The sequence below is a fragment of the Anser cygnoides genome, chromosome 1, assembly GCF_040182565.1.
Source record: "Anser cygnoides isolate HZ-2024a breed goose chromosome 1, Taihu_goose_T2T_genome, whole genome shotgun sequence".
Lineage (NCBI taxonomy): Eukaryota > Metazoa > Chordata > Aves > Anseriformes > Anatidae > Anser > Anser cygnoides.
Window position 1 is genome coordinate 71,642,145 of NC_089873.1, and position 23,181 is coordinate 71,665,325.

The 23,181-nt window shown below is 37.0% G+C and overlaps 1 protein-coding gene across 5 annotated transcripts in view; it reads left to right on the forward strand.

Moving 5' to 3' along the window:
• LOC106030871 (potassium voltage-gated channel subfamily KQT member 1-like) overlaps positions 1 to 23,181 on the forward strand; it is a 529,055-nt gene that overhangs the window by 314,306 nt on the left and 191,568 nt on the right. For 2 of the 5 annotated variants that reach the window (XM_066999737.1, XM_066999745.1), the window contains exon 16: positions 6,576 to 6,637. In XM_066999737.1, coding sequence (XP_066855838.1) covers positions 6,576 to 6,637 — 62 coding nt within the window. Of the gene's footprint in view, positions 1 to 6,575; positions 6,638 to 13,937; positions 14,022 to 14,290; positions 14,711 to 15,199; positions 15,523 to 23,181 lie in introns of those variants that run through there. The other 3 variants (XM_066999747.1, XM_066999764.1, XM_066999755.1) reach the window with 3 other exon arrangements.

Genomic DNA, 23,181 nt, shown 5'->3' on the forward strand with positions numbered 1-23,181 from the left:
AATGTATTTTTAATATCTGATCGCTGGAGAAGGCTCAGTAGTACATTCCTCTTCCCTTTAGATGAGATAGTTTTGGATCACAGGAAAATAATCAGTCAGCTTGAATACATCTATAAATATTTACGCTTGGGAATTCATTTCAAAATGTGCAAGCTAAATTTACAGAAAATCTTTGCTTACCTCCAAGAATGTATAATTTCAAATTTAACATTTTCAAATTAGAACTATTATTTTAACTAAAAAGAAAAAAAAAAGTATTGGAGCACCATTTTATGAGGTGCCTTCTTGTTTCAGAGGTGGAGAATAATTTGAAGTGTTGGCTGCAAAGAAGTTAACTGTGAAATAATGTTCTGAGCAGTTTGTGAAGTGTCAGATTTTGATGAAGGTATTCAGGAAGTTTAGTCACCAAATCTTTGGTTGAAAGGATCATAGAAACCATTGGGAGGATCTTAGATGGGCTTGTGGATTTGAACAAGATTTCAAAGTGTTCACATGTTGAAAAGAGAGTAAGTTACTGAGGAAGGGCCCTAGGGCTGTGTTTGTGAGCTTTGATTAATTCAGTTCTAAGCATCTCATATGGGAAACCTACACAAAGGACAGCAAAAGGAAAGTATGTTATCTGCCTGTAGGCCTGAGGTTACACAGCAGAACTCGCTGTTCCAGGCACATGCTGGAGGGAGTGCCAGCAAACACAGACGCAGCTAATAAAAGGGGAAAAAAAAGTCCAAGTCAAAGTCTGCCACAGAGTTTTTATCATTCATTATTATTTTTTTTTAATTCAAAAAAAACTTGCTTTGACCTTATATTTGGAGGGGAAAACAAAAACAAAAACAAACAAACAAACAAACAAAAAAAGGCACCCAAACCCCCCTGCACCTACTTCTAGGGGGAAGATAAATTTGAGTAGGGATACCTACCCCAAACCTTCAAAATGTTTTATGATAGACAGTCTTACTGGGGAGAGCACTACAGGACTTCAGAAATATTTGGGTAAACGCATAATCTGTGCTCTGGAGAAGATTATGGCATCCCTATCATTCAACTAGCTTCCCCTAGTCTATTCTTGCAACATCACTGCTGAATTACTGCTTTGAGACAGCTCTCTCAGATGCAAAAACAAGGTGACCCTGCTGAGGATGATGTCTACCTCCACAGCATGCCAACTCTACGAAGTTATACCTTTTGCATAGACATATGGCTCTGCCCTCAGATGGACTGGATAAATACTTACTAGGAAAGGTAAAATGGTTGTTAGGGCTGCAAAAACGGGTAAGATCAGTTAGGGCTTTGCAAGACCAAAACCAGAAGTTATTTGATCTAGTAGTTATTTTATATAAACCTTCCACAAATCCAAAAATAAGATAAGTGGTTCCAGATAAATGGTCTGAAAAACTAAAACTAGGGTTAATTTATAATTAGTCCCAGTATTATCCAACCCACCAATAATCAAGTGATGAACAGTGATGAGTGGTTATAGTATTGGTCTGGTTTGGGTGGAAACAGACTTTTGTACTGTCATCCTCCTCTGGAAAATAGAGTTCATCCTGAGTTTTCCTTAGAACGGATAGCCAGTTATACATCAAAAATGTATTTTCAGTCTGATATATTTTTTCCAGTTCAAAGGCATTACTAAAAACCTCATTTATAAACAATATGGATGTTTCCTCCAGACTGTGTTATTTTTGTATTGATGGCGAGCAAAAGAGAAATGACAATGCGAAGAAAATGAAACCACCAAGGAGAAAAACATGAAAGGAATTTTCCTTTCCAGCTCCTTTTATTTTTCCTGTTTCATTTTACTCCTATTCAAAGAATCTTAAGGTCTGATTCCAAGCTTGTTGGAATGAATGGGAGTCTTTCCAGCGACCTCAGTGGGTTTTGGATCAGGCTGTTACTGAAACTCTGTTGTCAACTTTGATAATATTATATGAAGTAATTGCACTGTGTCTGATTTATTCTATAGTATTATTACCTTTCAAAAGTAAATGATGTCATAAAAGATGCAGAATCTGAATTCACTGAAAGCAATTATTGGGGTGGGGGTTCGGGGGTGGGGGAATATGATTATTTCTCAAGGATAAAAAACACTAAAAGCTGTGTTAAAACAAGATAAGGGTACAATAACAGAAATAAACAGCCATGCTGGGTCATGACAGTCATGTCTCTGATGGAACTAGAAGCAAGGTGCTTTGGAAATGTAAAAAAAAAAAAAAAAAAAAAAAAAAAAAAGCATATGCCTCTAACCTTCCCATAAGCTTCCAGCCATTTGCAGATCAGAGACTTCCTGACATGGTTCCTGTGTATTTAGTAGTCATAACTGGTTTATGCTCAACGAGCTTGCCTGATTTCCCCTAAAGCCCATGTAAACTTTTCACATCTGTGATATCCTGTGACAAGAAGTGTCATGATTTAACTTACACATACACATATTGTGAGAAATCCTCCCATTTTGCTTGTTATGGTGCTGGTTCTTAACAGCGTTATTTGAAACTTCTAATGTGAATTTTAAAACATTAAGAAGATAATGAATAAATTTTCCAAAGAGTTGAATCCTATTTTTCAGGAATTTTCCCGGAAGAACGTATCTTAGCTTCGCTGAAAGCCCATCTCACAGTTCCTGATAACACAAACAATTCTGTAAAATGAGATTAAGACTCCCATGATAGTAAACAAACACCTTAATAATTGAAAGTATTGGTATAGAAGCAAAGCATGCATTACTAACATTTCTTGAATTAACAAAGCAGAAGCTTCTGTAATGATACAAATAAGAGAAGTGTGATACTTGATCTTCACTACCCATGATGGAGTTAATTGGTTTTGAGTGCCTTTTTTTAGACTAACTATAGCTTTTCAGGGGCAAAAGTGAAGAATAATGCCAAAGTAAAACAAAAGATGCAGTGTTCAGAGTCAGAAAAGCAGTTCGTCTGAACCTCTTGGATCTGCATAAGCAGGTGGAAATCCCTGGAGAAAAAGGATTTCTTGTAAACCTTTGGCAGTTCCATTTCTTGCTTTATTTCCCACTTTCAGTAGTCCCAATACTAAACTTGATATCATTTCCTGAGGTTTTGAGATATCTTTAAGAATTTGGAATATCCTAGTTGTAACAAGGCTTGAATTCTTCATTTTCTGTTTGAAAAAAAAAAAAAAAAAAAAAAGAATGGCTTTCAGATAGATACATTTTATAAATGTTGAGTTAGCTTACATCTAGTGGTAGGCACTGTAGAAGTGAAACTCACAGAAGACTCTTACTCTGTAAAAGTAGAGTAGATCATTTCCAGCTTTTATCATTTTCAGACCATCTGGCTGTAATTCATTCACTGTCCTAATGTTCCCCGTAAGTATTTTTTCAAACCAAAGAAAAAATCTGTTTTCTTAAAAGTTTGATATGTTCTGATGAGATAGAACACAGTAATTGAGTGGGGGAAAAAAAAAAATTATGCTGCTGTCTCTCATTTGATTTTCTCTTTTGCTCATTTAAGATGGAATTGCTGTTTTTTGTAAAAGAAACAAAAATTGAATAACCAGCAATATGTCATTTATATCATGTGCTTCCAATTGAAGAAAGAGTTGGGGTTGGCCTTTCTTGTTTTCTCGGCTAGTGTGGGCAATATTAAAAAAGCTTTAATTCTTTTTTTTTTTTTTTTTTTTTACAAAAGGCATCTCATATTATCACTAGAAAAATGGATGTAGCATCTTTGTGAAAAAATTAGGAATTAAATACAGGTGGATATTGTTTCAAAAGCCATAGAGTGTGTATACTGAGGAAGGCAAAGGCTTTCAGGGAAAAAATTTATGTACTAGCAAAGATGAGATAGTATATAGGTGACCTAAGAACTGTTCAGTCTCCTGAAGTATAATACTTATTGCTTATACAGTACTGTTTTATCTGATGGAAGTCTAAATATACTAAATGATGGTTTATATCATATCAACCATGTGAAACATGCTGGTTTCAGGATTTATTTTTCTTTATGCTTCTGAGCTAAAATTTGTTCATATATATTTTCATCCTGTTATAAATAATTGTGACTCCTTTCATGATGACCATGCATGTTCTCTTTCTGTTTGAGCCTTTCACACATATATGAGCTGTTACTAAAATGTGTAGATGATCTATCTGTTTTATTGAAGACATAAAAACAGACTAAACTTAATAATTAAACAAAGTTATTTTGGATTACAAAGCAAAGAATGTAAAAACTAAGATACTTCAGATTTACAGTTAGCCATGCTATCTTTTCAATTATGTAAAAGCAAATAATCTAATATAGAAAGTCTAAAGTCATATATCTTGAAAAGACTTGAGAGAGAAAGCATAAACATGAGATAGAAATCAAATGTATTTGAGCAATATTATCTGAACTTCTGCCTACCATTCTTACCACAATTCTCTGCACATTGTATATACAACCCATTTACTTTTAAATAAAGATGGTCTTTATTAGAGAAAAAATGCTTGTAAATTAGAGCTGAATGCTGATTTAAATGGAGGCTAAAAAGAAATGGGAAAGAGTGCAGCCTTTTGTGACTTACATAGCATGGATGCCAATAAAGGGATGGAGAGGATGCAGCTACATGTGTGTATATCATGCATTTCTCTTCAACTGACAAGAGAGCCACATGCCACAAAATAGCTTCTTATCTACTTCTTATTTTCTTGTTTTCTGTTCTACACTGCATTCAAGGATAACTAAGATAAAAAAACATTATTAACTCAGTTTGGTTGTTTTGGCGTGTCTTGGTGATTATAGGAAGGATGCGAGTAGAGCTGGTGAGGAAATTATTATTAAAAAAAAAAAGTGAGTTTTCTTGTTTTATTTTTCTTGCTGTGTTATTGTTTGTTTGTTTATATATATGTATGTTAGACCTAAACAACAAAAGCACTTCCTACTCAATGCTGTTCAAATCACATCCCAATTTAGAAATCCTTAAACACAAAAGTATAGACTTTAAAAGATGTGTCTACAGATTTACTAATTAGAGAGTAGACTAAATTGTTCATTATTTCATTTTAGACAGAAATGAATATATAGGTAAACTTGAGCCTCAACCTTTTTATCTTTTTAGAGGATTCTGTGCTTGTAGACTAACCAGTGATGAACGCCACACATGTATGAGCCAAGCTGTGTCATTTATTTTGTCCCTACACAGTGTCCTTGAACAGTCTTTGAATTTTCTCTCTGTATGGTATTTATGGTATTTACACCTCTAAATTTTCTTATGAAGCACTTCTCCCTTTTAATGCCTGTGCAGAGCTGTCAAGGGACAATAGCCTTTATAATATTCTAGGTGATCTGTAGAGAAGGAAAGCAAGAAGGGTAATCTTGCCAGCATTGCTTTTTGCAAGTTTTCCTCTAAGGTATATGTGTACCTTCAGATGAACTTTGGTGCAAATGTATGTCTAAAAGTATCACATTAGCAAACATATATGCTGCTAATGGTAAGGCAAGTACTATCCACTGAGGAATGCAAAAATGTGAGTTCCCTGAAAAATGAGCACACATACAGCAGTAAGGGAGAAGGCTGATACACTATAAATTCACACCTCAGCCTGTCTGCCAGTAAGCCCTTTAGATTGTGCTCATGCCCCATGCAAAATGGGATGAAATAGCTCTAAAACCCAAGGCTCAACCACTCATAAATGTGGAATAATTTATGGAACAAGCAAAGAGAAATTACTGCAGCCCAATACTGGAATAACAGTTTAGACAAAAAAAAAAATGTATCCAACTTCCATTGACACGGGTTTCTAGGTTACTTTAGAATTTGAGGTGTGTTTTGTTTTGTTTTGTTGTTATGTTTTGTTTTTCTTGTGAATGTTTTCTCCTAGCTCAGCATATATACATTTTTGTGCCTTTTTTCCCGTGGACTAACACTTCCAAAGTATGTCATTCCTTTGCAATTGGTCATGTAAACACAAAGAATAGAACCCACTTTACACAGCTTTAATTCTTGGCTCCCCACCCCACTGTTTGCAGTGTGTAAGTGAAGCAATTTGCATAACTGGTCTTCAATAAGAAGGTTTCACAAAGGCTAGGAGGAGAAAAGGATGGAGATGCAAGTGTTTTTCCCAGCATCATCCCTCTGCACTGACGGGATAGGTCTCTGCCATTCCAGCCACTGAGACCCAAGACAGTGCTCCCTCCTACATCTACAACCTCAATTGAAAATTATACGTATTTCTGTGTGTAAAGATACATTGCACATGTCAAAATGGGATGTATGCATAGGGATCATATCTATTCCACCTAATTATGTGCCTCTATTTGAGATAATTAAAGAAGGAACCAGATCACCTCAGACTCTTTCTATTCTTCATGTCCATGGAGTACCTCCACTAAGGTCCAGATTGTCCTTTAGGCTAACTTAATCTGGTCCATTAGACAAATTAACTCCCTTCTCTCTCAGTACCCTCTTTCACTTCTGTACACTATGAAAATTCTCTCTTGTTATGTTGGTGTCATTTATATTACTGTAATATTTTACCAGCTGAAATAGCACTATATATGATTCATAGTCTGAGTTTACTCTCAATCTAATGAATGTCCCATTTCTATTCTTTTTTTATTTAGAAAAAGGGGTAGACAAAGTATACTATACTGTAGGAGCCAGACTGATTCGGCTAGAGGATAAGGTAAGTGCATGAAAGCTTTTTTTTTTTCTGAGTAATGGTATCTGATCTACTAACATGCAAGATCGTATCTTGGCATGATTTACTTTAGAATTACAGGGCACCATAATAAAGAATAATATCCTAATTTTTGTAAGGGAGTCGTTGAAGTATCATGTGCATGGTGTTCAGCATTAACTGTTTACCTGCCATGCAGATTTTGTTCTTGATTTTAAAAGGGACCACTTACATGTTGAAGCCAAATCACACATCTTGTAGGTAGATAGTACCATGAACTGATTAGGTGTTTGTTGTACCACAATTAGTGAGTTAAACAGAAAGGCTACTATCAAGAGCCTTTGTAAATGGCAATGGTTGATATCTCAGTTAACAGTCTTGAAGTTCTCTAATGTTTACTGCATTTCCCGCCCCCCCCCCCCCCGCAGTTATCTTTGTAACAGTTCTACCCCTCCCTCCACTGAATTCAGTTATTCTCTCCAAGAAGGTGTTCATCTGTGTTATTAATTAGAGTTATACAGAAGTATGCCTAAAGGCCGAGGCCCAGTGAAGCTCTATTGTTTTAGGCCTATTGCAAACATCCTCAAGAGTTTTTCTCACTCAAGTGATAACAAAAGTGCAAGTTCACTTAAGAGGAGAAATCTATTTTTCTAATACTGTCAGCTCTCTTGAAGGCATACATATCCCTTAAAAAATGGTGACTCTAAATAGTGTGCTTCCTATGGACAGTAGTGGCATAGTCACTTTGGTGTGAGATATGATGTAACGTTTCAAACAAAAGTCCATTTAAATTTAGCATAAGCATTTCCTATTTGTGTCTTATTCAAAACTTGTCACACAAGTTTTATTTTCATGTCTTTCCGGGGAGTGAGGAGAGAAGAAAAGGGGAAGGAAGCCTTTCATTACATAAGAATTTAAGAGTTGTGCTTCTTGCACCCTCACCCCCCCCCCCCAAAAAAAAAATAAACAAAAACAATTTCTCCCTTTATTGCCTAACATCTAATGATCATTGTTAGAATAACATTGGAAATATGTGAGGCTGTGATGTCAAAGGATGGGTTTTCTTTGACTTTTAGCTTTCTTAGTGTCAGGGAATGAGCTTCGCAGGAAAAGACAATTTATTTGAGGTAACTTTTAAAGTGGATTGGTCCCTTGTGTGGACAGTCTCATTCAAAGTGAAAATGGCTTTCATTCAAATTAGCTCAATTAACTTTAAAAGAGATATATGGCTCTTTAACCTCTATATGTTTTGTGAATTCACACCACTAGTTTATTCAGATTTCTTGAATATGCTTGTATAGAGACACCAACAATATGGGTTTGAAAATTCAGCAAATGTAAAAAAAAAAAAAAAAAGTTAAATTACTTTGTGTGAGAAATGTTGCTAGCACTGCAAATACTTCCAGTAGCAGGTTTTCGTGGTCTCCCGACTGCTCCATATTTATGAAGAAAAAAGGTCAGAAAGTTATTAATGTGTCTGGCGGTGTCCCAGTTTTAGCACAGTATGCTGTGGATTTGATAACTTTTGATTTCAAAGCCTTAATTTGAGTACTGCTGAGGTATCGGTGTAAGAAGAGGAATGTTACAAGACATGTCTGTGTACACAGCAGATGCTGCAATGAACGATCTCTGTTGCAGGTGTCTGCTTATGCTCTGCTCTTACAGCTTAAACCTGTAGACCAAACTCTTGATGATTCTAAATACTAAAATTTTCATCGATACTGCCTTGATTATAAATGCTCAGAGATGATGAAGCAACGTGGTTTAGCTTTATCATATTAACTGTCTGGCATGTGGTAACCAGTCTGTAGCAGAGATTTACAACAACGTTCTTGGAACAGTCCTGCAAGTTAAAAAAAAAAAAAAGAAACACCAAACACCACCATCACCACCAAAACACACAATGGTGGAGCCAACTTAACATGATTTAGGCATAATCTAAATATAGTTTTGCAAACTCAAACCATTCATGTGGGCAAAGCCTAGCTGCTGTTTTGTATGAATAATTAAACCATAGTGCTTTAACTGACCACATATTGTATGGGAACGGGTGATTTCTATCTCTTTACTCATTGTTCTGGAGAAAACAAAGAGAAGGGAAAAAAAATATGTCAAGATATTTTCATAAGATGATGCTATGAAACATATTAAATCATTGCAACTTCTTTTTTGTTCTCAAATCAAGCTACAAATGTAAAATAAAACACCAGAGTCTGATGGAACCCAGTGCCTTTGTTCTTCCAGTACAAATTAGCCTTCTGGTAGATGTACAGGACTTTATGTTTCTGCCAAGAAAGTAGACAAAGTACAAAAAAAAAAAAGGGTTGTGGGGTTTGTTTTGTTTTCGTGCTTTTGTGTTTTCTTTTTTAGTATTTGTAACTTTTTGGCACATTAGGCTAAAATATATATGTTTACATAGTGAAAACAAAGTTAAGCTTCCCAGATATCTCTATTTTAATAGGACAATAGAAGCAACTGCATCCTGTTGTCAAACTGTTTCCCCTAAACTATTTTCCCAAGTCTCATGGGATCTCCTGCTTTAATAGTTCACTGCATAGTAGCTGCTATGTGCCCAAATGTGGAATAATATTGGAGTCAGGAAAGACAAGCTGGGTTTCAACCTCTGAGGAGAATAAATGAAGCAAGGGCATGTCTGACATCAGGCTCCAGCTGGTGGTGAAAAATGATCTCCCCCTTGGAACTAGAAAACCTTTGGGATCAGCCTCATGGCCCTGGAGAAATTATTTTAACATTCAGTCGCCCAGTACAGTCATGGCAGCCACCCAGCCAAATGACACATCTGATAACATGACACATTTTTGGACAAAGGCCAGTTGGTGTAGACTGATAAAAAGGCAGTACAGATTTCTATGATACAATCTGTATCAATAAGATATTACTACACTTCTAGCCCAGACTGATCTTTCCCACCAGCATTTTCCTGTTCATTTGTTTTTGTTGTTTCTCTGAAAGGGAATTAGAAAGTAATCCAACCATTCATAGATGCGTGTTGTTCTAGATAAAGCCACATTAATACTTTTTTTTTTTATAAATTTTGAAAAGGAGGGAGAAAGAATTGTGCGTTTATGATGGTTAAGATAAACTTCGTTCCCTTTGGTAGATTGCTGCTATTTGAGTTAAAATGCTGGATTTGCCATACAGAAAGCATAGGCACAGGTGTCTGAAGTGGTTGCTTAGTGATAGATAAAAGTTTTGAGGCAAAAATGTCCCAAAGGCTCTATGACAACAGCCTTCCATTCATTTTGCATAAGCAGTGTTGTCTGCAAGCTCTCTTTTGTGGCTGTCAGAGCTCCATATGTGATTTAAGGTAACAAGGAAGAGGTAAGAACACTAATGTGTAGGATGAAGCACCATGCAAGTCCACATAAAACAGAGTTGAAATACACTTGTATCACTTCACTTTTAAGCACTCCAGGGCTGACTAGAAAGGGATGAAATGTATGGTGGCAGTTTCCAGACAATATGTGAAACTCTTTTTGGCAACATCAATGCTGTGCAAGGCTGTTCTCATTAACAAGGCATGTTGCACAGTGTAAGTTTACCCATAACAGTTTTCAACCTGTTTTTCCCTGAGTAGGACATAAAGAACTTACTTTGTCGTGGTCAACATTAATAACCTATTGTGGTTCTTTTCAAATAAACATTGAGATATTTAGAGAAAGAATAGAGCTTCTTTCCCAACACGTGGTATGTGCCATTTGGCCGACCCTTTCCTTAGTTTGATGGCAGGATTTAATTTTAAATTGCGGTATGTAGCTATTGACAGATTCTTTTGAAACGTATTAAGAGGGAGATTGGTTCCAAGATGATGTTCTAGAGTTGGCATTAGTTTCTTTTTAAAATTGTAAACTAATGCTTCTTTATGATGAAATGAGTATTCTTCCTTTTTCTTTTCTTTTCAAAATTAGAAACAAAAATCTTGGTGTGCTGCATCCAACTGCACGGCAACCTATAAATAAAAACAGGAGAGAAAAGAATCTACAAATGAAAGCTTAGAAGGGACAGCTGTGTTGTCTTTGAAAAAGAAATCTATTAGGTACTTTTGTAATTATATGGCAGTCTTCTTTATGTGGTATTTACAGTTATGATTTACGTCCATATTACCATAACTATTTCCATACATATAGACAACATGTGATAATGTTGGGAGCCAAAAGCAACCATCTGGTAGCATTTAAAAAATGCAGAAACACTAAGAGAAAACAGGGCAGTAAAGCAGAACCCTTCTGAGCTTTATACATCTGGATAATGTAAACCAGAACAAAAGTGTTGTCCAATGTAAACAAACGTAGAGGTTCGATTGTGGTCATAAACTCTCTCTTTACCAATTTAAAAACTCATTTTAAAGTTGGGAGCTAAAATGATGGTCTCAGAGAAGAGTGGTATTTCCCTATCATCTTCTTCCGCCTGGATAACAGAGAGATGGATGCTAGTGAATCTGACTCCTGATGTGTTTACATCAGGAGACATGAAGTGGTAAATTATTTATTATGACAATGCCTGCAAGTACCACTCCAGTGAAAGCCTTGTCAGAATTTCCATTATAAACCTGTAATTTGTGGGTGGGGTGATCGGCATAACTGAACTGCATTAAAAAAAAGGGGGTGGGGCGAGTGAAAATTTTTGCACAATGAGTCACAAAATGTGCAGGATACATTTTTGAGGTTTCAAGAATATGTCTGAATTAAACCCAACAAATGCCTTTGCTAGCAAAAATATATTTTGGCACTAAGGTGTTTGTGGGTTATTTGTCCCCAGTTGCTTAAACATTGAGTCATTCTCTAATATAAAGCTTTACAGAAGGCTTTTTGCAAATGGGCATTACGTGGGTTTTTTTAGCTACTAAAACAGGCTGATAATTCTTAAAAGTAGCTATCTGAGATGCGTTGTCATTCCTTGTTGTAAACAGGAAAAGTGTTTCTCATCCTGACCCTTTATTATTTGCAAATATGCATGAACAATGCTGATTTTTGTGGTATATCTCCTCAGCACAAATAGGGGGAAAAGGGGAGTGTCAAAATTTAACATGTCTAATGTGATTTGCAGTTACTTGTAGATCTCTCATGAAGGAGTATTGTACATATTCTTGGAGCACGTTCTGTTCAAGGAGATGGACAGGAGGTTCACAATGAGAGAAGCTGTGAATATGTATTTGGGATAAGGTGCCAGTAAACACAAAGCACAATCTCATTTATTCAGTAGCAGTCCAGCACAAATCCATCAATTCTGCACCTTACCCATGAAGTCACTGAATTTTTATTTTGAAGCTATTGTCTAACAAAAATATAAAATAAAATAAAAATATCCTAAAAGTAATCTCGTTGCAGCTGATGCGTCAAGGCAAATTGTGCTTTCATTTATGCCAGTGAAGATACTTGGGATTTATTCAGGAGTAAATTACAGCAAATTTCTTAAATGGCTTTAAACAGGATTCCAGCTCATGTTCTCACATCCTGCTCAACAGCAGTGAAATGACAAAGATGAGGTGAAAGCAGAAATGGGACTCAAATAGTTCCGAATTAATCTGAGAGAAATAATATTTTTCATTTGTTATGCCTAAGAAGATCTTTATTGTATGCTGGGGATTTAAGGAACCATAGATCTGAAGTTGTGCTTGTGTTCTAGTACTGAAGCATCAAGACAGGTTTTTAGTCTGAAGACCAGGTAATGCTGATTTAACAGCTTAGATCATAGCTGCACAGCTTTTCTACTTTGCTAGATGACTTCTTAATGCAGAGAGGAACTATGGCAGCCTGGACTTTTTTGACCACTTCTCCTGGTTTTACATTTCTGAGATAAACAATGTTTAACAAAGAAGGAGAAGGAAGGGCCAGTTTTGAGCTGCCTGGTTGTAATGGTAATGTCTAAAGGATCAGAAAAAAATAAGACCTGACTATGAAACACCTTTCAGGCAAAAGGAAAGAACAGAGATAGATCATATATCCTGAAGCATATCTGAACAAATCCTGCCTGAGTTCTTCCCTTATGGTTCTTGTTATGAAGCCTTATCATAAATGGTACTTGGTAGCACCCTCCTATTATTAAGGTTGTACACCACTTTCCATTATAAAACTCTTTTTTTAGTTGCTTACATCTTTGCCAAACTTGAGCCATCTGGGCTGAAATTTTCCAAGGCAGATGTCTGCCTCAGGCTGAGGTTTTTTGGAAAATTTATATATGAGTGTGGGTCATCCTTTCTATATCACAGTAACCTGACCCACTGTGAAGATTCTCCCAAAAGTAAACATAAAAATGTTGATGGAAAACACTTGAGCCTCTTCTAAATTTGAGCAAGAAAATTGGACAGAAATGGAACATTATCTGCCAGTCTTGAGACCCAGAGGCCTGATCCAAAACATAGTGAACTCAGCAGGAGGCTTTCACATGGATCAGGCCCTGATTTTTAATTGGTGAGGGAGCAAAGAGTTTCACATAGTGAACATTTGCCAGGACGCAATTCACCACCATAAATCAAACGTTAAATAATTCCGAAGCCCAATAAACGAGCATGCAGATGACAGTGTCTGCTCCCCAGCGACTGCACGGACTGTTGATAAGGATCCAGCTTGAATAGTTCGATCTCATTTACAGCAGTCCCAAGAATTGCTGTGATTAGGCAATTGGTACATTCTCATTGTTTTTCTGCTCTCTTGGCTGGATCTGCTCTGGTTGAACCAAAACCACCCAGCAAACTCTGCCCATGACATCCTGGAGCATGCTGGGGTTGGGGGAGGCAGGGGCTCATGTTCACATGCTGCATAGCAGCCTGAAGTCAGTTTGCAGCTACTTTACATTTAATAAGAAACAAAGAGAGTTGCTCATGGAAGACATACTCTATACTAAGTCTCCTTCATGAGAACATGCAGAATAACTGTGAATACTGAGATAGAAACAGAAAAGTGATTTAGGGCTGCTGGTGAATAATGAAGCCTTAGGGGAATGGAATCTTTTGCAGGCTATTACCATGCTGGAAGTCTAATCCACATTGATGTGCCTGGGCTGTTTAACCTGCGGGGAACCTGACTGCCAAAGCTGCTTATAGCCACTTCTGCTACTCCAGCTGAGGATGCCTTCTGCTGGAGCTGTGATTAATGCAGCTGAGGTTCAAGGGTCCACCCAGGTACAGCCCACACTTATCTTAGTTGACATGAAATTGTTAATTCAAACTGCCTTGATAGTCTAGCACAAAAAACAACAACAGCAACAACAACAAATCATACTTGCAGGAATTAATGTCAGATGATGGAGCCTTCAGTTATTAAAAGCTGCCTCTTACTTTTTGCAGATAGCAAAGGGCAGCAAAGTTTCAAGACTACGCAGACTGAACAGCCTGATCTACAACCATGTGCTGACTTGTGCCTCACACAGAGTGAGTGCATTGTTAGAATCGAAGTAAACCATTCTTCCCCCAGTTTGACGAAGGAGCAATATGAAATACTGTCTTGCTTGTATAAAGGGAACCAAAACCTTCAAAATATAATCATCAGTTTTTAATCAAAATTGAGAAAAGGGTCATAAACTCAAAGTTGTTAGCTTCTTGTAATTTCTGAGAAAACAGGTGCTTGGGTAAAGGACAGATATTTTGCTAATCCCCCTGCTCCCAGCAGAAATAATTGCAGTGTGTTTGGCTCTTCTCAGGTGCTGGAGAGTCTGCCCACAAACGTATGGGAAACAAAGCTCTGCTAGTTCTGCTTGGGAAGCAACAAAACAATTTATTTACTAATGGCGGGTGAGAAATTGTATTTTTACCTTAAGAATATTCTGGAGATCTTGTTTGGTTTTTTTTGTTTGTTTGTTTTGTGTTTTTTTTTTTATAAAAACTCAAGTCCTCCCACAACGAGCTTTAAGTTGGAATTCCAAAGAATGAGAGAAATCACATCAATTAGAAGAATTTTTATTTCTACCTTTCTATACATGTAAAGGTTATTCCAAATCAGCTTAAAGTTCTAAGTGGTAGGTCATCCTAGATCCCAAAACAAAATGCTTTCATTGAAAGAGAAATATGAAAACTAAGTATTTTGACATTTTTCTAGCATCTTCAAATAAATAAATAAATAAATCCATCAAACCAATCTTTTCTTATGAATACTTTTTAATTGCTATTTTCTGATTAAAATAAATTTTATTTGAACAATTTTAATGAGCACCAATTGTTGCCAGTGTTAAATTACTTAATTTTGAAGGCTATTTTCAAATATAGATATGTAGCTGTCCTTAGCTGTTTATGGCTGTATGCTACAAATGCTGCCCTACGGACAAGTTGCGAGTTTTACACTGGAACATTTCTCCATCTGAAAATGACAATTTGTTTCCAGTGGAACATTTTTTGAAAAGGTGTCACATTCTGTGGAACTGTACTTTAAATCATAGACTGAAAGCAAGGATTTCCAATTTTCCACTTCAAAGGAACTTTTTGAAAATCAGAATTGGGTTGAAATACTCTGTATTTTTTTCATAGGATCATTGCAGTTGAACTGTTTTTTTTTTGTTGTTGTTTTGTTTTCTAATTCATTTGTTTAATATTGTTATTATTTAATTCTCTTTCAGAATGAGAAAGAGTCCAATTCTTCATGAAAACAGAGTAATTTTCCTACAGAAAAAAAATACAAATTTTCCTCTAGTCCTCCTTACATCAGAATTGCTGTGATTATTTCACCTATCAGAGTTTTCAGCTTAGTAATTTAGAAGTAATTTTTTAATACTATTTGAATGTCATGTAAAATATTTACTCTAATAATTCCTCTTGACTAAGGAAAATACACTGGGAAAAAAAATGTGATTCAAGTGGTTACCAGACTAGCAGTCAGATTCATGTTTCATACAGGAACTGCAATGCTGAGTCAGAGCAAACATCTGGTTAGCCCTGGAGCCATTCTCTCACTGTTGACCACCAGTATCATATACGAAGGGGTGGGCTAGAAGAATAGATTGAGCCTGAATTGCTAGAAGCAGTCTTTGGGTGTTTGAATGGATTATATATAACACGCAATACAAACAGTACTGCTGTATGAGGCATTTTACAGCATGACAGTTTTGTAAGAGTCCAAAACAAAACAAAGCAATAATATGCACTGGATTACTGGGGTGACCTGTCCTGACAAGTTGGCTGTGTCTACGGATGAAAATATTCACTTGTCTTCATAGTAAATTCTTAAAAAGGCCTTCAATTAAGATTTATGAGGTAAGGGAAGAAGAGAGAGAAAGTGTCAAGAAACTGAGAAGCTCTTTCTCCCTATATTTACTGCCACTTTGTTATTTGCAACACATAGCTTTACATTTTATATAGCACCAAAATAGTGAGCAAATCAGTAATACATACTTATTTCTGTAACAAAATCCCTTTTCCTACTAGTAAATAATGTTGATAAATGGCATTCATATTCTTCCCATTTAGAAGCTTGGTTTTGATTTCAGTGCTGCTTTCTGGTACGTTTTAGTAAAACACATGTTAGCCAATGTGTTTGGTACATGCTGCAGCCCTTCCAGACCAGGAGGAGAGGACTGGGTTACAAGTCTGAGAGGTGAGTTTGTGTGGAGTACCTCAGATCTCTCTGATCACATAGGTACTTTCTAAGTTTATCACAAGCTTGATCCTCGCATGCATTTTTGTGCATTGCCAAAATACAATTAAATAATGTTAATTCACTAGGTGGTTTTTCTAGGGATTTATTTATGGTCTTGTAATTGAAGAACAATGGCCTTTTGATTATCAGCAAGTGTTTTTCTGCAGGTTAATGTCTTTGAGTGGAATCAATATGATATTGAATAGACTGAATTTAATTCAGTCAGTGAATAGACTGAAATGAAAGAACCAGGGTTTGGTGGCTCATGTGCTGAGCTCCAGCTTCAGAAAGCCAGGGTCTTCTGCCAGAGAATCTCAGCACAAATTCAAAAAAAGGCATAGTCTTCCCCTCTATAAACCAACACTTTGCTATTTCACTTGGTATAAGGTACTCAGATACTATGGTACAGGGAGTTATATAAATACACTATCCAGATTCGTATCACACATCATTTGCAGGTCTTCCTCAGACTCAGATAATGACTTTCTTAAGAGTCCAATGCCCTTCTGTGGACTTAACATTCCTGAACATGTCTCCTTCAGTCTCTATTCGAATGTAAAATACCTCTCTCTGCCCATGAAGTAACCCACCCACTGCTGCGTCTGCAGTTCTCAATAGCTGGCATTCTCAGTTCTGAAATGTTGTGGTGCGATAAGATACCTCAGGATCACAGGATGATTCAGGTTGGAGGGGACCTCAGGAGGTGGTTTAGTCACTGCAGCACCCCATCACTTCTACTCTGGGTATAATAAACTTCTCTAGTAGTAACATGTAGCATGTATATAAAGAAATAATCTCTCAAAATGTGCTGTCAGGATTTGTTCATGTAGAATGGATGTCGTGAAATACTGAACTGGCAGATCTGTGTTTCAGAGACCTGCAGCCAACAGCTGAATTGTGCGTATGGAACATGACAGTTGCTTGGGCCTTGTGATTTTCAAAACCTTATGACTAGAAGTACTGAAATTCTGTGATATTTTCTCTTCTGAAAAAATGCTAACAGAAGCAGGATTCTATAACTGATAAAATGGACCATTTCATTTTAGTTTTTCAAGAAGTGAAGGATACAGCAATGGCAAGTAAAGCGAGTTTAACAGGTATGGAAAGTGGCCAAAATACTGTCATTCAAAATGCAGGCTAGTGCAGGGCCCGGTTGTCTGCTGACAGGTCTGGTTAAATGTCTGCTCAGATTTCCATCTGAATCTGGGATCTAGCTCATACAGCTTTGCTGTCTCTTCAGGATTAGAAAGTGCAGTCTACCAGCTCAATGGTAGTACCCTAAGTCTCCTACTACTACGTGTGTTTCTGAAAGCTGCAGGATCTGGAGATGCGTAATTATGTGCACATTCTTAAAATTTCTAGCTTTTAGCTCTCACTGTGGAGACACACATAAAAAGCAAGAACTATGAAGCCTCAAAAATCAGAAGAGAAATAGGATGAATATCAAATATATAGTCTTTATTTAAAATATCAGTTTTTTAAAGAGTCTAGTTATCAGACACTGATAAGTATTACTACAGACTGCCCAGGGGACACAGAAAAGACATCTGAAAGGCCAAGTAAATGCTCAAAAATAGAGCACTAGGGCCTCTTTGCAACCATAAGTGCACTTTAGTGTTTAGTGCACATTAGTGCACATAAGTGCCAGCTGCTTTGCAGTTAGAACGTTTAGCATTAAGTGCAGGTATCTTCCAAGCAGCAGGCACTGCCATGAAGACATACCCTAGGAGGCAGCAGAAGCCCATGTTCTCTCTAAGAAACTCAAAACACACCAATCTTTGAATTTCCTACTCTGCCCTCCCATGTGCTGCCTATTAATTTCAGTTTTGTTACTGACTTTCAGTACGCTTAGTGGCTGCAGCCTTGAAATGCTCTGCAGAACTTACGTATCTGGAGAGTTACTAAAGCCACAATGAGCAAGTCATCTTGCCTGTCAAAGGCTACACCAGTAGCCTGTGAAAGACTAGACCTATCCATCTACAGCAAGACTGAGTGGGTGCCACGCAAAGAGCATTCACATCTTTGTGAAGTGCTCAGTTTGCCTCAGTATTTGACAGAGAGAAGGAATAGCTGTTGTCTCTGTGCAGGTTTCAAAAAAAATCTGTAAAATCTGAAGGAGGATGGTCCTTGGTGAGTACCCAGGAACTGAAGCATTGGCAGTCTCTCACTAGCACCAGCACACGTGCTTCAAATTAATCTGGGCAAGTCACTTAGAAACCATTTTTGTGGGGCAGAAGAATTATATCTAAAGAGTGTGCTCACCTTAAAACCTAATTTTCTAAATCTTCAGAAATGCATGCCTACATAGTCAATACCATAGTAATACCCTGAGGATTTGCATTTCTGGGACCCACTTAGCTCTGACCTGTTTGTGCCCCATAGTGACAGCAGGTGTGCGGTGTAGGGGAAGGCTGGAAGATGAGATCTGTTCAGGAGGCTTGAGGTTGGTGGTTTGACATAGGAGGAGGATGGGGGGGGGGAAACATGGAGGCACACTCACTGGATTTAGAAACTGCAAGTTAGATTTTTCTTAAAGAGTTTCAATGCCTGACCTCCAAATTATGCTTCAGAACATATTTCATTTGAGCCTGGTCCTGTAGTCTTGCATGACTGTCTTATTCAACATTTTTTGCTGCAGTCACAATGTGTAAACTAGTTGTGTATTTGTACAGATTTGGTTTACCTTTTGCATTTTTGCATCTACATTTTTTTCTGGATATCTTTTGTATCTTATGCTTTCCAGCCTCTGTTTTTTTAGAGTCGATAAGGTACTTTCAGATTTCTATGAATACTGAGTATAGTTATCATTTTTGGCTGGAGCTTTTACTAGGTATGGTCAGCTCTCCCTCTGTAGCACATTGTGAACTCACTATCCACAGGAAAAACAAACAAACAAACAACAACAACAACAACAACAAGTATTTCAGATGTTGAAAACATTTATTTCCAGTCCTAGCTACAGAGTAATCACCACCGTTGGAATCACTGCAAGTGGGACAGATCCTGGAACCACAATGAAGTTTTGCCCTGAGTTGGGATTACAAAAATAGACTTTTGCTCCTGTAGTAAAGCATATATGTTTGGGGGTGACAGGAACTGCTACACTATGATTTCCTTCCTTGGCTTGGAAGGTAAAATTAAACTGCTTGTATTTGGAAAGTAATTTTAAGTCCCCAGAATCTCTCTGCTTCATTTACTTAATTTTGCTAGATATTTGGGCAGGCTGACCATGGTTCAGACTGACTGGAGTAATGGTTATACCATTCAGCAGAGAACTCCCTTGTGTGAACAGAATTTTGTTTGATTTTATTTATTTTTTTCTCCTCTTTCTTTCTCCTCCAAGGCTATACATACAGATGGAGGTCACAAAACAGAATTAAGCTTAGAATTTCTTGTTAATGAGGTCATTTATGTCAGAGCAGGAAATGTACAAAATAACACAGAATAGAAAAATCTAGACACTGTAAAAAATGCCAACAAATTTGTTGCATGCATTACTCCCTTAATATGCCCCCAATGTAATCTATAGATACCACAAATGACCAAATTCTGTTTATGTATGTAAAAACTCCTATATATATAACACTCATAAGAGTAGCAATTTTACTAGTGGGAAAAGATTATTGTGGTTTTTTTATATGGCATATAGGTTTACTTAGAATGAGTCCTTGCAGAAGAATGCAGAACCATGAAAAACTGTTAAAATTTCATGATTATATTAATTTCATATTTAAAGGAATACTTCACGTTAAGTTATAGCTCCAAAATTACACTGCTCATTCATGATTTTTTTTTAATGTATAATTGGCTGCTTCTAAAACTGTCACAGTAGGAGGAAAAAATGTTCATTTTCCTTGGCGTGTGTACTGTTGCTATTCCTGTGTTCATTTGGCTTGGCTCGGGTAATGAAATGCTGCAGTCTGAAATAACTTTTATATGTTGACATGTGCATTTAACTAGAATAAGCAGGCAGAGTGGACCAAGCTGGATTCAGCAATGAACAAAATACATCTTGTATTGCACCTTTTAATATATCAGCCCATATTTATGACTCTTTTCATTTCTTCATTGTAACAGCATACAGGCACCTCCTAGCTGTACACAGCTCCAGCACAAAGACTTGAAGAAAGATGCTATTGCAGCAAGTTAAGATTAATAGGGGTAAGAGGGAAGGGGAAAAAGAAATGAAGGAAACTGAGGAACACAATTTTCTCTCTTGCAGATAAAGTTGAGAGTTGAAGATTTGCTACTGATCTGTTGAAATATATTTAGGCAAAAGCTTGTTGTTTTCCAGGACAGTGCTCTTCCCATTGCCAGCGGCCGTGAGTGCTGGGTGTGGGCAGATGACAGCTTTGCTGCAAACAAAGCCTTCCACCCTGCTGGCTGCAGGCTTAGTGCAGAATAGTTCATTGCACTTCTTCTGTTAAAATGGGACTTTCCTCCAAGCCCTACTCAGAGGGTTCTCCCATAGTTTGATTTGTGGTTCTGTGGCAGCATCTAGACCTTACACAGAGAAAATCCCAAATGCTCACAGGGGTTTAGCACAAGTGCTTAAAGAAAATGAGTTGAGTAAAAAGAATACCAATCACATTTTTTAGGCAATCCCATGATTCTGAATATCTGTTTTAGTGCCCTAGCCACTGTGTTCTCATACTTTACTCTAGAAATATTGAAATGTGTGTATATTTACTGGCCATTGTTCCTGAGGAGGAAAATAAAATTTCTATACTGACCTCCTTACACTGACATGGGGCTGACCTATAACTGCAGCAGGGCTGCACAAAAGCTGTGCCGTGTGAGAAGTGTGACAGGGAAGCACACATTAAAGCTCAGCACAGGGTAGCTCTGTGCTTGTTTTGTAAATGAGGTGAAAGACACCTTATTTGGTTATAAGGTTATAAACAGGAAACCTGGGCCAAGTTTGTAGGGGTTCATGCCCAGGGCCACTCCCTAGAGGAGCCAAGGCTTGATGTACTTGTCAAGATGAAAATCATGACACACCCCATGATTTGCACATTGTTGGGACCTGCTCCTAACCACATCTCAGCAGGGCTTTCAAGATTTTGAATGGTAAAATTTTATGCATAAAGAATTAGGGGTCAGCAAAAACAAAACAAAACAAAATCCAGGTCAAAAATGAGGCATTAAGGAAACTTTAAAATGTGGTGTTCAAAGTCCAGTTTTATGCTCTGCAACATTATCATAGTGAAGTTGGACAAAAGCAAACATGGTACAAGACAGGAAGAATAGAATTTGTTGTCAGTTTTGCAGATACCTTCTCATCCATCTTTCTTTAAATATAATCTTTTGGATATGTATTATTGAGGACTGTACACATACCACATCTGCCTTTTATACTTCATTCAAATGCCATTGAAATTATTTTCTTTTTTTTGTTTTCTCATTCACCCTTCTTGCTCTCATAATGAATTCTAAGTAGAATTTTACTGAGAGTGTCTTCAGAAGTTACTATTAACCTAAAAATTGAGGATCTCAACCTGCATGACATAAATGCATGAGATACCTACTGTGAAAGCTTAGAATGAACACAGAAATATTCACAAAATTGCTGGCTGGTACAGTAAAATAGCCGTTAAACAAAGTAATGCAGATTTTGTGGGGAGATATAGTAATGCAGAATAGTGCAGTATAGGAAGCGAACTGATAATTTATAGATAAATCAAATCAGTCATAAGCTGCATGACTTCATAAGTATATTTGTATTTTCCATGAGTAGGTGTATGGAAATATACGTTTTACATAACATCTGTAGATCTTACAAATAACCATTTCCATGTTTAAATCCAAAGAAGGTCTATGTTTTTGCCAGTTTCCTCTTTTAACTTTTTGTTGAGTAGGAATGAAGATATAAGCCGTCTTCTGATACCTGCATGTTCTGTTGATGTGTACCTGTGAGATACCTGATATACTTTAATGAAAGTCAAGTAAGACTTTGATTTTAATGCTCCCCTCACCTCACCCCACCCCAATGATGAAAACTGCTATCAGGAACTGAGGAATTGGTATCCAGTTTTAGAATAAATCAGCTTAGTCTCTTTTTTTGCTAAGTGTTTACCTCTCATGGGGTGCAGGTGGTGGAGGACAACAGTCAAATAACCAGCGTGAGCCATCTGTAGAACAGATTCATAGTTTGCAGTAAAATAGATTTTGGCTTTTATGTCATTTGGAAGAAGTGTTCAAATGTAGTATTCATTTGCATTTAAATAATCTGAGTTTTACATGTTTGCACGTTTTATTTCTAAACCATCCCTACTCCCACCCCACAAACCATTAATGAAGTTTGCTGTTCTTAAAATAGCAGTTGTGTTTGGAATACCTAATTGCTGGTTTCTGTTGTTACTGCCTTGGTACGTTGGTCAAAAAAAAAAAATGTAAAGGGCAGCCCACATCTTCCTGTGTTCAATGGGTACCTGTTTTCTTCAGCTGGTTGTCCTGCAGCTTTCATGTTCCTGTGGCTGAGGAGCTTCACTGCCTGTTTCAGCCATGCTGTGTTCAGACCTCTCAGTTATAAGCAGCAGAGACTCGATTGATTGGGACTGTAAAAAGGCTGCCTTTTTTTTTTTTTTTGAGCTGATTTATTTATTTATTGCATCTAGACTTATTAATTGCCAGCATCAAAGAAAAGATTGTACTTAAGGCCTTTTCATCTTCTCCTAATGTTCCCTGCACATTTTAGCTGGCCCTACATAGAAATATTTCCCTCCTCTAAGTCCACTTGATGATTGGAACAAAAACCTCACAGGCAAACTACTATGCTACTGGTACAATGTCATAATATTTCATAGATCATTTATAAATATTATTGCCAGGGTAAATAAATTTCTACTGAGTACTTAGTCTACCTCTAATAAATAGTTTATTTAAGCTTGTAAGAATGGTGACATTTCCCTTTGAGTATCTTTGGCCTCTTAAAAGCTGTTAGTGCAGAGAGGAGAAAAAGGGAAA